General features: G+C 35.1%; 1 protein-coding gene across 1 annotated transcript in view; it reads left to right on the forward strand.

Annotated features, from left to right (window-relative positions):
- CSMD3 (CUB and Sushi multiple domains 3) overlaps window positions 1-15,971 on the forward strand; it is a 1,391,498-nt gene that overhangs the window by 1,112,399 nt on the left and 263,128 nt on the right. The window contains exons 30-31 of the mRNA XM_052651435.1: window positions 891-1,078; window positions 13,641-13,835. Coding sequence (XP_052507395.1) covers window positions 891-1,078; window positions 13,641-13,835 — 383 coding nt within the window. The remainder of the gene's footprint in view (window positions 1-890; window positions 1,079-13,640; window positions 13,836-15,971) is intronic.

Below are 15,971 nucleotides of genomic sequence, written 5' to 3' on the forward strand. Positions count from 1 at the left end.
TATTTGTAAAAGATAGAATGTACTATCTTCCCAGGTTTTTAGGAAAAATAATCACTATATTTATGTCTTCAGTTTTCTAAGTATGTGGGTTCTATAATCATTATAGGATGATTCTCATACTTTGAAGGTTGTTAAGGCAAGTTTATTATGCAAGTTTGAAACACTTAAATATTGATCTGAATAGTTTATGTGCTAAAATGTCTTTATTTACACACTGTTTACTTTTGGTAAAGAGTATATTGGCTCAATTTGCCTACACTAAGTTCTAAAAGAAGAAAATATATTTACTTTAAAAGAAAAGAATACCTAGTACAATGTGCAATGCTTTGAGTAATTTAAATGCAGATTTTATCTTTCCAACTTTTTTTAGAGTTCAGTTTTAAAACAAGAATGCTCTTAAAATTTGAAGTTCAAGGAAAATAGATTCATGGACAAAGCAAAACGAGATGCAAAATATCTGGTGAAAAATTTTAAAATATAGTTAATGTCTTACACATTTTACCGATATCAAGTAACTTAAGGATGTGTAGCTAACAAGGACACAAGCGTCTTGAATCTAAACTCTGAGTGCAAATCATGTATCCTTCATCAGCTTACAAACTGTTTGCCTTACAGTCATTTGTATTCCCTGTAGACATAATGCCAACTTAGAAATACTTGAAAATATCAAAATATCTTCTTTCTTTTTTCAGTGCTGATTTTATATGCATATTCAGTGTGCTGTTACCAGGGGATTTTTTAAATTGACTTATTTTGACAGAGCCTGTTATTTTTAAATATAATGATTGAATTAATATATAATTTATGGGACTATTATGCTTAAAATCTTAGTAATAACCATTCCACTTTTTTCTTCCTTCCTTCCTTTCTTTCTTTTTCTTTTCTTTTAGTTTTAGCATAGAACCAAACTATGATTTCCTCTATATATATGATGGGCCAGACAGTAATAGTCCCTTGATTGGAAGCTTTCAAGACAGCAAATTACCGGAGAGGATAGAAAGCAGCTCAAATAACATGCATTTGGCTTTTCGGAGTGATGGATCTGTTAGTTACACTGGATTTCATTTAGAGTATAAAGGTAAATGTGAACATTTGATTTTAGCATCATGATTTAAATTGTGAATATTTTGTATAAGAGAATAATGTCATATTGGCCATTGTCAGCGGTTAGTTATATGTGCAGTTCTTAAAGCATACTACCTGCAGTTCATCTCACAATAGAACACTCACTGTAGACTTTTCCTATGAGTGAGAAGGAAATTAGCATTTCTTAATTACTACCAAAGGAAATGTATCACACAAATAAGCCATTAGGATACTGCAGAAGTTGCCTGAGGCCACAAAATATTTCTTAAAAAACAAAGTCATTTTTGGAAGCTGAAGTTTCACTTGAATATCAAATATTCAGAGACTACTCTCACTGATAAAAATATTCAAAACTATACAATTCACAAAATATTTTGACAATGATGATTCAGAAAATATCTGAAAATATTTAAATAGGTCAACATTTAGAATAGGGTGAATATAATATGCTCTAAATCAAATCCCTTATGATTATACAGTGGAAGTGAGAAATATATTCAAGGGATTGGATCTGATAGACAGAGTGCCTGAAGAACTATGGACCTAAGTTAGTGACATTGTACAGGAGACAAGGATCAAGACCATCCCTAAGAAAAAGAAATGCAAAAAAGCAAAATGGTTGTCTGATGAGGCCTTACAAATAGCTGTGAAAGGAGAAAAGGAAAAATATCTTTCAAATCAAAATAATATAAGATAAGATATCTTATATAATGGCAAAGGAGAAAAGGAAATGTATCTTTCAAATCAAGATAATATAAGATAAGATATCTTATATATTGGGCATATGCCCATTTGAATACAGAGTTCCAAAGAATAGCAAGAAGATAAAAGAAATCCTTCCTCAGTGATCAATGCAAAGAAATAGAGGAAAACAATAGAATGGGAAAGACTAGAGATCACTTCAAGAAAATTAGAGATACCAAGGGAACATTTCATGCAAAGATGGTCACAATAAAGGACAGAAATGGTATGTACCTAACAGAAGCAGAAGATATTAAGAAGAGGAGGCAAGAATACACAGAAGAACTATTTAAAAAAAAAAAGATCTTCATAACCCAGATAATCACAATGGTGTGATCACTCACTTAGAGCCAGACATCCTGGAATGTGAAGTCAAGTGGACTTTAGGAAGCATCTCTGTGAACAAAAGAGGTAGAGGTGATGGAATTCCAGCTGAGCTATTTCCCATCTTAAAAGATGATGCTGTGAAAGTATTGCACTTAGTATGCAAGCAAATTTGGAAAACTCAGCACTGGCCACTGGACTGGAAAAAGTCACTTTCATTCCAATCCCAAAGAAAGGCAATGCCAAAGATCGCTCAAACTACAGCACAATCGTACTGATCTCACACGCTAGTAAAGTAATGCTCAAAATTCTCCAAGCCAGGCTTCAACAGTGCGTGAACTGTGAACTTCCAGATGTTCAAGGTGGATTTAGAAAAAGCACAGGAACAAGAGATCAAATTGCCAACATGTGCTAATCATTGAAAAAGCAAGAGAGTTCCAGAAAAAAACATCTACTTCTGTTTTGTCGACTAGGCCAAAGCCTTTGACTATGTGGATCACAATAAACTGTGAAAAATTCTGAAAGAGATGGGAATACCAGACCACCTGACCTGCCTCTTGAGAAATCTGTATGCAGGTCAGGAAGCAACAGGTAGAACTGGACATGGAACAACAGACTGGTTCCAAATAGGAAAAGGAGTGCGTCAAGGCTGTACATTGTCACCTTGCTTATTTAACTTATATGCAGAGTACATCATGAGAAACGCTGGGCTGGAGGAACCACAAGCTGGAATCAAGATTGCCGGGAGAAATATCAACAACCTCAGATATGCAGATGACACAACCCTTATGGCAGAAAGTGAAGAACGAAAGAGCCTCTTGATGAAAGTGAAAGAGAAGAGTGAAAAAGTTGGCTTAAAACTCAACATTCAGAACACTAAGATCATGGCATCTGGTGCCATCACTTCATGGCAAATAGATGGGAAAACAGTGGAAACCATGACGGACTTTATTTTGGGGGGCTCCAAAATCACTGCAGATGGTGATTGCAGCCATGAAATTAAAAGACACTTGCTCCTTGGAGAGAAAGTTATGACCAACCTATACAGCATATTAAAAATCAGAGACATTCCTTTGCCAACAAAGGTCCATACAGTCAAGGGTAGTTTTTCCAGCAGCCATGTATGGATGTGAGAGTTGGACTTTAAAGAAAGCTGAGCGGCGAAGAATTGGTGCTTTTGAACTGTGGTGTTGGATAAGACCCTTGTGAGTCCCTTGGACTGCAAGGAGATCCAACCAGTTCATCCTAAAGGAAATCAGTCCTGAATATTCATTGGAAAAACTAATGCTGAAGCTGAAACTCCAGTTCTTTGGTCACCTGATGCGAAGACCTGACTCATTTGAAAAGATCCTGATGCTGGGAAAGATTGAAGATGGGAGGAAGGGGGACAACAGAGGATGAAATGGTTGGATGGCATCACCGACTTTATGGACATGAGTCTGAGTGAGCTCCAGGAGTTAGTGATAGACAGAGAAGCCTGGCATGCTGCAGTCCATGGGGTCACAAAGAGTCAGACATGACTGAGCGACTGAACTAAACTGAATATGTTATGGTAATGAATATAATATTTTAGAACATTTCTGTCTGTATTTAAATGAATTAATATTAAGAAATATATGGGTATTTCTTGGGCTTTCCCAGGTGGCACTAGTGGTAAAGAATCCCCCTGCAAATGCAGGAGATGTAAGAGAGTCGGGTTGATCCCAGGGTCGGGAAGGGCACAGCAACCCACTCTAGTATTCTTGTATGGAGAATCCCATGAAGGAAGAAGCCTGGTAGGCTAAGGTCCATAAGCTTGCAAAGAGTCAGACGTGACTGAAGGGACTTAGCATGTACATATATGGATATTTATAAATATATTTTAAGTTTTCTATTCAATGCCTATAAGGACAAATTAGATCTTAGTTGTTTAAATTTTATTTTTCAAAAGTTGAGTCTATAAAGGATATTGATAAAGGGGTCATTTGAGTTATGTAAATGCATACTTTGAATTTATTACTTACTGCTTTGATTTTATTTTTTCCCCACTATAGAATATTTTCAGTAGGTAAAATTTATACAGAATAGTAAAACAAACTTCAAAGTATTTGCTATCCAAATACAAAGTATTTGACAGACTTAACATGGTGTTATATTTGCTTCAAATCTTGTTATTCTTGTTTTAAGAAATATTCAATTGAAACTTCTGAATTTGCACTAGGAAGAGAGGTGTGTGTGTGTGTGTGTGTGTGTGTGTGTGTGTGTTTGTTTAGGGCTATCGAAAGAAGTTAAGCTGAAACCCCGCCTTAAATACATCTTCAGCTAGAGACAAAAGAAAATGTTGAGAGTAGTGGTTTGGGACTTCAAAGGAGAAAAAGGCAATCCACATTGATAGAAAAGTAAATGTTTGATAAATAAATGTTTGCTGGGCTGTGCAGAGACAAGGAGCTAAAGAGTGGATTCGCTCTCTAGGCCCTGCTGAGTCTCCACCACTGCAGCCCAGCCTATAGTTGCTGCAGGTGTCTTTGGTCATCAGTCACTCACTCAGTCGTGTCCAATAATTTGTGACTTCATGGACTGCAGCATACCAGACTTCCCTGTCCATCACCAACTCCCCGAGCTTACTCAAACTCATGTCCATCGAGTAGGTAATGCCATCCAGCCATCTCATCCTCTGTTGTCCCCTTCTCCTCCTGCCTTCAATCTTTCCCAGCATCAGGGTCTTTTCCAAGGAGTCAGTTCTTCGCATCAGGTAGCCAAAGAATTGGAGTTTTAGCTTCGGCATCAGTCCTTCCAATGAATATTCAGGACTCATTTCCTTTAGGATTGACTGGTTTTATCTCCTTGCAGTTGTGGGGACTCTCAAGAGTCTTCTCCAGCACCACAGTTCAAAACATCAGTTCTTTGGTGCTCAGCTTTGTTTATAGTCCAGCTCTCACATCCATACATGACTGCTGGAAAAGCCATAGCTTTGACTAGATGGACCTTAGTTGGCAAAGTAATGTCTCTGCTTTTTAACATGCTGTCTATGTTGGTCATAACTTTTGTTTTGAGGACCAAGCGTCTTTTAATTTCATGGCTGCAGTCACCATGTGCAGTGATTTTGGAGCCAAAAAAACACAAAGTTTCTTACTGTTTCCATTGTTTCTCTGTCTGTTTGCCATGAAGTAATGGGACCGGATGCCACAATCTTTAGTTTTTTGAATGCTGATTTTGATGCCAGCTTTTTTACTCTCCTCTTTCACTTTCAGTAAGAGGCTCTCTTCTTTGCTTTCTGCCATAAGGGCCCATCTTTGGTCTCAAATGTATTCTATTTTAGGTACATGCCCTTTAGCTAAATTCTTAGGTAGCTAAGTGGGTGGTATAAAGACTATGTTTCTGTTTCTTAAAAATAATAACCCTAAATCAATATGTATGCCAAAGAGGCATATTTTGAGGTGGTAAATTTTGGTCTATGAGTCTCTCATCTTACAGAGCAAAGTAAGAAATGGCCTTGTCAGTGGGAGAATATATGAGCTATTTGGTACCAAACAGTAGGTGATTCTCTGGTGGCTCAGAAGAATTTCAGATTCTTTACCATGCGGGAGAGCAATGAGGGAGACCTGGGTTTAAGCCCTGGGTTGAGAAGATCCTTTGGAGAAGATCTAGAGAAGGGAATGGCTGGCTACCCAATCCAGTATTCTTGCCTGGAGAATTCTATGGGTAGAGGAGCCTAGTGAGCTATAGTTTATAGGGTCGCTCATGACTGAAGTGACTAATGCTTTCACTTTCAGTAAGAATTTAGGATGACCAGCTATTTATTAGGGTTGTATGAAAATGTTAGCTGCTCCAAACCAGAGGATCATGGGCAAGCTTACACCTTGTGACTATGGATTAGGAAACATTGATATTCTAGAGAGTTGAACTTGAACAATGTGTCAAACTCTCCCACTGGAAGAGCCTCCCCATGCTATACACAAGAATCCAACTAACTGGCTATCTGCACAAATCATGAGTAGTCAAGATTATTTTCAGACACTCCTGTTCCCTTCATGACTGTATCCTCCTAATTCTTAATTCAGTGCTTATTTTTTCCATGTATGTATGCTTGTACATATATTTATATTTTCCATCATGTATAATTCCTTCATTCTATTTTCAAAAAACATATTTTCATCATGTACACATTCTTATGAAAATTGTTTTTTCCCCCTACATTATTTCTGAGGTATACCAATGATAAGAGACATGTAGACTTAGTTCATTAATTTCTTTATGATATTCTATCATATGACTATCACAAGTAATTTGTAAATTTTTCTGATAGATACTTAGGTTAAGTTTTCTGTTAGGAATCATGATGATATAGCCATTCTTTTGAATGCTTTCTTGAACATATCTATTAGATTCTAAAATATCTGTATATCTAAGAGTGGGAATACTAGATCAAAGGATATAAACATCTTGAATCTAACTACATATCCCCTAATTACTCCCAGAAACAGGCTATACCAGTTTATACTCTCAACAGCAGAGAAAGCATTTCAGAACCTCCACATTTTCTGAGTTATAACTGACAAAAACATTAGACTATTTTTAGATGTTTGTATGACATAATGATTTAATAAATGTATGTATTGCAAAATGATTACTATATTGTCTATATAGCATTATCACCACTGCATATAGTTATAGTTATTTTTTTCTTGTAATGAGAACTTGTTAAGATATATTCCCTTAGCAACTTTCAAATATAGAATACATATATTCTTAAGTATTGTCATTTTTAATTGTCATAATTAATTCATTTTTCATTTATTTCTAAAAATAGTGATTTTTTTTTTGCTGTATTATCAGAACCCATTTTTGGGTACATATATACATATTTTTAATCTTATTTTGAGCTTTCTATTCCTTTTGCTTTTTCTCTTGTACTAGCACAAATTTCTTTTTTTATCAAAGTCATAATTACTTGATATTTTATTGTTCATTTATTTATTTACTGTGCACACTCCCATTTATGCCCCTCAATTCCTGTGCTGTGCTTAGTCGCGCAGTCATGTCCTACTCTTTGCATCCCCATGGACTACAGCCCAGCAGGATCCTCTGTCCATGGGGATTTTCCAGGAAGAATACTGGAGTAGGTTGCCATGCCCTTCTCCAGAGGATCTTCCCAACCCAGGGATTGAACCGTGTGATCAAACCCATTGCAGGCAGATTTTTTTACTGTCTGAGTCACCAGGGAAGCCCAAGAATACTAGAGTGGGTAACCTATCCCTTCTCCAGGGAAACTTCTTGACCCAGGAATAGAACCAGGGTCTCCTGCATTACAGGTGGATTCTTTACCAGCTGAGCTACCTGGGAAGCCCCACTCAATCCCTACATATACACCAGAAAAACAAACTTCTTAAGAGAAAGAACTCTATTTACCACTATACAATGAACTTACTAGAATAATGCCTACATACATAGTAATTTTTTGATAATTACTTAGCTGATTTTGAGTTGCTTAAAGAGGTGTTTTATATTTTAAATCAAGATATGATTAGAATAATAACATACTGAAATCTAAGGAAACTTAGAGACACATTCATGTCCTGTATTTTACAAATGAGAACTTGGCTTTTTAGGAATATAAACAAGACTCAGTTAAAAAGAGATAGAGACCTATAAGCAAGTCAGTAAAGCTAGGTTCTATTGTGAGTTTGTATTTAACAAAGCATTTCCAGAGACCCATACGATAACAGATACAGGAAGAATGCCACAATACTACCACACTCAGGGTTGCTGATGCTGCTGCTAAGTCGCTTCAGTTGTGTCCGACTCTGTGCGACCCCATAGATGACAGCCCTCCAGGCTCCCCCGTCCCTCGGATTCTCCAGGCAAGAACACTGGAGTGGGTTGCCATTTCCTTCTCCAATGCGTGAAAGTGAAAAGTGAAAGTGAAGCGCAGATGATACTAATTTGTTACAGCATTCTTTCTCATGGAAACTGGACTTGACTTCCCAATCCTTTCTCTCATAATATCCATATAGTCATTATTAAATCCATGTCATTTAGTACTTGAGATAAAATCTACTCACCATATCTTAAACTAAATGTATTGCCCTTCCTATTTCCCATCTTGGTCAATTTCAGTGTCCCATTATTTCTGAAAAGATACGATTTATGCCACCACAGGAAAAAGGCCACTGATGCATTTTTTAAAAGGACAATGTTAATTACCTATTATGTACTTTACTCCAAGTACAGTTATTAGCTCTTTCAATACAGTATCTCTTTCTTTCCCATTAGCAAAAACACTTGTAAATGCAACAAAATATTAACTAACGGCATTATCGGGTAAGTATTACTATACCTATTTTCAAATGATGAAATTGAGAATCAGATTGTTAAAGTGAATTGCAAATAATGGCATAAATTATCACTACCAATAAGAGTAAAGGAAAATAAAAATGTGAGTACAGGCAGAGAAATACATAAGCATTCTATGAACTACAGTCCCTCTTGTACCCTGCAACTACTGCCTACCATCCTCGGTTACTACACTAGTGCCCATTTACACACAATTCCTTGAGGTCTTATTTTTATACTCCAGATGGTATTTCTTTACAATGTTAGTGCTAAGTTTATGGTATTCCGCAAATCCAACCTAATTAACTTTCTGGACTGGCTCTCAAAATTCTCAAACACCCCCCCATAGAATTTCATCCCCCACGTTAGGGTCTCCAGAATCTGCCTTTTCTTATCAGTCACCTTACTTTCTATTTTTATTAAAAAAAAAAAATAGCTCTTCAACTGCTGATAAAGTGGTCTTGTTGTTTATTTCTTCCATAGCCAAGCAAACATGTCAAAATTTTCAAGATAAAATGTCCACCCGCAAAAGAAATTGACATATAACTGCAGGTCCTGGATAGTAAAAACTATTTGTTATTTGTAATCATGTTATATACTTTATTTCAAGCATGTTAATTTCTATTAGCTCTGAAAAAGTAAAGTGTTTAAGTCCCAACTCACTCCAAATACTGGTATTTATAGGTTATTATTTAAAAAGCTACAGGTTCAACACCTACTTCTATAGAGCTCACACCAGAGTACAGTTGCTATTGCTTGTGTTCTTACTGATCTCCTCATTTCCCTCTTGAAGATAGACACTGAACCTTATTTTTGTTTATTTGCAAATACATAGGAGTTCTGCAAACAAAGCATTTGAATGGTGAACAAATGCTATAATCAAACATCACAAATACACAGCCTGTTAATAATAGAGATTCTGAAAGGAATACCACTTTTATTTACAAAAAGCAAATGTTATATGGCAAAACCCACCACAATATTGTAAAGTAGCCTCCAATTAAAATTTTTTAAAAATAAAATGGTAGATATGCTCTAGTGTTGTAGACAATAGTAAACTGAAATAAATAGATATTTGAAGGTAAGGGGAGATGTTTTATTAACTTGAAATAACTCTTTGTCCCCAAAGAGTTTAAATCAATCTAGTCTCCAGTAGTCTTCCCTGAAGAATCTCCATGGACAGAGGAGCCTAGCAGGCTGCAGTTCATGGGGTGGCAAAGAGTCGGACATGACTGAGTGACTAAGCACAGATAAATGAATGTAATTTCAATGAAATACAACATTAAATGTATACTTGATAAACATTTTAGCTTAATGCTATCTTTTGCATTGTTTTGTATTAAAGGTATTTTTAATTATGTTAGTAAGTATATTTTAAATATACTCATAGGAGTGATGTTTATATTATTTAAATAAAATATACTATTTACATGAAGAAGAGAGTATAGATACAGTTTCATGCTTCTGAAGGGGACCTCCTGGCAGCTGTTTTATCTGATAGGCACCAAAAATCTACGGTGAAAGATTTTTGAATGGTTGTTTATATATGGGATAAGTTAGCCACCTGCTTCAAGAACCTTAAAATAGAGTCAATTACTTTCTAAATTAATATATCAATTTAAAGTAAGACATATCTTTTCATAGAGCAACCTATTACATTTCAGCTTTACTTTGAGGTATTTTGCATCAATTATTTAATTTCCAATTGTTTAATCAACAGTATTTTCCAAAATAAAAGAGATACGTCTGTGGTTTGTATTTAATTTCAAAGAGCACATGGGGAATCTGACCCTGTGTGAACTATGGGTCTTCGAAAAGAGAGAGCCTTTTGGGAGTTACTATGATCTGAGGGGACTACAATGCATACACAGTTTGAAGGGAATTTAGCTCTTAGTTTCTGAGTTCATGCTAGCAGGTATATGCCCAATGGCACTATTCTGGAAATAAAAAGCAGCTGAATATTATATATTTTGGTGACATCTCAAAAATAAAAATAACATATAACTGATTATCTACAAAACAACACTATTCTTAATAATGGTCCTTTTATGAGTAAATACCTGTATGTGAGAATAAACATTGAAGTTTGTTGAAAACTGGTGGCTCAGAGGTTAAAGCGTCTGCTTCCAAAGCGGGAGACCCGGGTTCGATCCCTGGGTTGGGAAGATCCCCTGGAGAAGAAAATGGTGACCCACTCCAGTATTCTTGCCTGGAGAATCCCATGGACGGAGGAGCCTGGTAGGCTACAGTCCATGGGGTCGCAAAGAGTCGGACAAGACTGAGCGACTTCACCTTCACCTTCAACCTTTAACAACAAAAATATTATGGTTCTTATTAGACCAGAAAAAAAATGTGTTTACTAACAAGTCATTAAGTATTAATTGAACAAACATTATTTAGTTATTGTCATGCCTGGCGCAAAGCATGGTAAAAACTTTATAATGATATAGATATTGTGCTTATTATAATTTCATCTATATGTCTTCCTTAATAAAATGAAAACAAAAGCATGATAAAGCTTTAATTTTTCCTGTTGACTCTTCTTAAGGACACACATTTCGACTTTGTAATGTCAAAATTTTTCATTAAAATAAGTATTTACAATGCTTTAATTTCACCTGGAAATAATTCTGAAACAAATTTTTTGTAAAAGTGAAAAAACAGTCCATTGCTAAGATACAGGCTCTATTGCTCACAATCACTTCTGTCTTCCAGAAGACTGCTTCTAAAATGCTTTACTTAGAGACTATAAGGCAAGGGACTCTTACCTGATATCTATTCAGTAGGCAAGTTTCTATTATTAATAAAAGTGAATTATTCATACAAATAAATTATTTTATTAAATCAATTATTCATTAAAATACTATCAATTTGTCTGCCTCACTTTTTTTTTTCCAAAATTGAAATCATTTTTCCATCTGTTTCCTGGACCTTTATGTAAGGATTCTCCATATGTTCTCAAAATTTCCAGATGCAATTGCTATGGTAAACACGGAAATAAACAAGTGCAGTATTATTCATAGAAAGCTATTCACTAAGAATTTAAAGCAATATGTAAACATAATAAAGAGATAAGTGAATCCTCTCAAAATGAGCCTAGCAATATAAAATTGTTGCAGAGGCCGTATTTTTAATTTATCAACCATGTTTCCCTTTACTCAAAAAGTAGGTTTGCATTATAGATTCACTAACATGTCACTGAAAATTTGGGGAAAACTTTAAAGAAGGAAAAAGCTAACTTTTCAAAAGATGGATGTGAGGCAGTTAGACATGTCAAAGAGATTAATCCTTCTAAGTAGTAATTTCAACCCTTTCTTTTCCCTCAAGGGATTTAGTTCAATTTCATGAAGAGCATAAATGGTAGGTTGCCATTACACCTAAAAATTACATTGTATTTTCTGCTTATTTAAGGAAAGAATTAGTGTTTTTCTCTGAAAAATTAAACAAACTAACCTCTGTACCACTAAAGCCTCTTTCTTAGTGACCAAAGAATCTACTGGTTCTTTTCCTTATGTTATATGGGATACAAAGTTCTTACACTGTGTGTGTGTACACTCATGTACATACCTTTGAAAGGTCAAATTATTTAGTTTTGATTGATGCTCAGAAATCATGTTTATCTGACTTACAAGCTCCAGTATAACTTCTCCCCTTCATGTCTCTCATCTCCCTTTCACCTAGTTTGCCCATTACCCCCCAGTGCTCAGTTTAGATGTCAGTTCTTCAGGAAGGTTCTGGATGCTGCTCCTTATACAACACACATCACAACCACAAGTGTTTACTTAATATAATTATTTTCTTGATAGACTGTAAAAGCCATGAAGGTTAGAATATTTTTTTTATCACCATGGCTGTATTTCCAGTGTTACTTGGATAATGGGCTCTTAAGTAGTTTCTGGAAAGAAGGAAGGAAGGAAAGGAAGTGAGAATTTTTCATTTGGTATTCTATTTAAATCATTTAAATGTTTCTTTCCACCATTTCCTCTTTAATTGAATTCAGAGAAATCTTGTGAAGTATGTTTCCTAAAGCATAAAATTCTCATAATTTCCTGTAAGTGTTGAAGCACTTTGAACTCTGTAGACTTTAGCAAATGGAATACAAATATTTTTCTGTTAAAATTAATCACATTTTGATTAATTTATTATGATAATTATAATAGCCAAACATCAAGATATTTTTGACTTAAATTACCAAGATTCTATGAGTCATATCCAAAGATATACCCATCTCCTGAATTCCAATTAACATAAGATAAATTCTAATGTAACAAATCACATTTGTTATCTTGAATTTGTGACAGCCCTTATATTGTACATCTCTATTTATCTGCAATAATAATAAAATAGAAATAGTCATGTGTTAGCCATATCTGTGTCATACATATAACAAAAGTATTCTACCACTTATTTGCCAAAATGGATGAACTAATATATTTCTCTCATATTTTCAAAATATTCTGTCAGTCTCTCTAGTCTACTATCTGGTTCCATAGAAAACAGTTCTTTGTTGTGCATGAAACTTACTTTTTAATTTGCCTTTTACTATCACCTTTGAAAGTTCTTGGCTTTGATATAGACTGTGTCCAAAAAGATCATGGTTTGGATATTATAAAGATTTTGTTACTATTTTTAACGGACAGACCTCTGACAGATATGTGTGGAATGAGTAGAGGAGGTTAAGCTAAGAGAAATGGCTTCAGGGTGGAGACATAGGATCTTTTACTTTCTTCCTAGTGATTAACTGAAATTAGTATAGGCAGTAGTACTATATCTAAGTTCAGTCACATGAAATGGAGTGTACTTTTTTGGGGGGAAGATCTTTTAAATAATGAAATATTAAATAAACAAGTTCTTCTTTTCCAAAATAATTGTTTTAAAACTTATGCATGGATGATAACACATAATTATAATAAACTCTGAAACCCTGTTTGACTATATGTATTAGATACTAATTTTAATGAGAAGACCAATGAAGAATTTTATCCTTTTTTAACCAATATAAATCAACAAAACATCAGATATAGTTGAGGGCTACTTTGTACTTTTAGCTCTTAAACAGAGGCAGAAATAGTGTTGGTACTTTCTGTCTATTTAGAGGTAGAGATGAAGATATACTGATAGTTTCCTAGAATGTGCTATTTTAAAATAATTCATTTTATATCAACATTACTTTACAGCAAAACTCCGAGAGTCCTGCTTTGATCCAGGCAATATAATGAATGGCACCAGACTGGGAATGGATTATAAATTAGGGTCAACAGTAACCTATTACTGTGATGCTGGTTACATTCTTCAAGGATATTCAACACTCACCTGTATCATGGGAGATGATGGAAGACCTGGATGGAATAGAGTCTTACCAAGTTGTCATGGTAAGAAAATACCTTTTGGCTGAGTTTTTATAATTAGAATCAATTAAAGTTACTTCTGTTTTTTTAACAAATCAACCATTTAACACATGATCTATAAGTGTGGTGTAGGCAATGCAGATTTTATCGAGGATTTTTTAACTGGTTTCTGTAAAGAAATGATTTTGGAAAAGTACTTATATTCCCACGTGTCTCTAAAGCAATGTGCATGTTATAGTAGGCCAGCTCTCTGAGAGCAGGGATATTTTGTTCATTTTTTTATCCTAAGGATTTAAAGGAGTTCCTAAAACTTCAGGTTCTCAGGAAATATTGACTGAGTAATGAGGAAGAAACACATTGAAACTGTTATTTCAACAAAAGTAGATAAATGAAATAGCTAGAATATTATCAATAATCAGTGATAGATCTGAACCAAGGATATAGAGATACATACATTTCTCCTAAGAACTAAGTTGTTTAAAATGAGTGACCAAGTCAGAGCTACTGAGGCAGCTCTAAAAGCACAAGGAAGACCCAAGGGTGCAAAAAGACGGAGAAATAACTAAAATAAGTTTCAGTAACATAACATCAGATGAAAGTTGTCGGATCTGCTACAGCTATAGTTAGTACAAGACCAGTGCATCAAATTCAGAGTGCTGAAGGATCTGACAATGATCATGACCAGGAAAATATCACATATCTTAGAAAAAGTCTTAGGGAAAAATATAATTCAAAAAGAGACTAAATATTTTTAAGATTAAGACAGTTAAAAGAGGCACCTGAAATAGAAACATCATCCTCAAATGGGGATAGGGAATTTGCTAAGCAGTTAACCACAGTAAATAAGCAGCTCTTTATAATGATTTTGAAGAGAAGATCTAGTGGACAAAAGAAGGGAAACTGCGAGAGTCCCCAATTAACAATGAAACAAGTTTTAATCATAGTGGTTCAGAAATTCATGAATACATATTTCTGGATAAATAGCTGGGGGAATTTATAAAATAAAGTGTATTTACTACTGTGATTTCAGTGGAACAAGAAAAACCAGCAACTCCGATCTGTTGATTAAAAGTTTGGATTTTTGGTGTCTAATGCACATGGTTGTTTTTCTTAGTCATTTAATGTATTCACCTATGAGAATTATATATATATATATATATATATATATATATATATATATATGTTATTTCTAACTAACACAAGTCATTTAACCTCTCTAAGCTTGTTCTTTGTGTTCATTCACTCAGTCATATCTGACTCTTTGTGACCCCACGGACTGTAGCCAGCCAGCCTCCTCTATCTATGGGATTTCCCAGGCAAGAATACTGGAGTGGGTTGCCGTTTCCTCCTCCTGGGCATCTTTCCCACCCAAGGATCAGCCTGTGTCTCCTGCATCTCTTGCCTTGGCAGGGCGGGGCTCTTGACCACTAAGCCACTTGTGAAATTGTTGTCGCTCATATCTAAAAGAAGAATGCTTGAAATCCTTACTTCAAAATGTTTTAAGAAATTAAGAAAAGGTAGATATCTACTAAATAGTCATTGATGCTTTAGAACTGTGGTGTTAGAGAAGACTCTTGAGAGTCTCTTGGACTGCAATGAGATCAAACCAGTCAATCCTAAAGGAAATCAGTCCTGAATAATCATTGGAAGGACTGATGCTGAAGCTGAAACTCCAATACTTTGGCCACCTGATGCGAGGAACTGACTCGTTGGAAAAGACCCTGATGTTGGGAAAGATTGAAGGCAGGAGAAGAAGGGGACAACAGAGGATAAGATGGTTGGATGGCATCACCAACTTGATGGACATGAGTTTGAGCAAGCTCTGGGAGTTGATGAAGGACAGGGAATCCTGGTGTGCTGGAGTCCATGTGGTCACAAAGGTTCAGAAATGACTGAACTGACTGAACTGACTTGAGGTAATGATTTCATCTATTATAAGATAAAGGAAATAAAAAGGGAAGCAGTTACTTTGGATTTAATCCTGCCAAAGAGAAAAAAAAATTGATGACATGAAATTTTATGAAAAATGAAGAGAAAGAGTGATTTATTATCTTAGGATTTTTAGCCATACAAAAGGGAAATCCTTTTATAGACAAAAAAAGCATACTAAACTTAGAAAAGCACTTTTCAGGGATTGAACCCAAGTCTCCTGCATTATAG

Source organism: Budorcas taxicolor, chromosome 14, assembly GCF_023091745.1.
Source record: "Budorcas taxicolor isolate Tak-1 chromosome 14, Takin1.1, whole genome shotgun sequence".
In the NCBI taxonomy this organism is placed as follows: Eukaryota; Metazoa; Chordata; class Mammalia; order Artiodactyla; family Bovidae; genus Budorcas; species Budorcas taxicolor.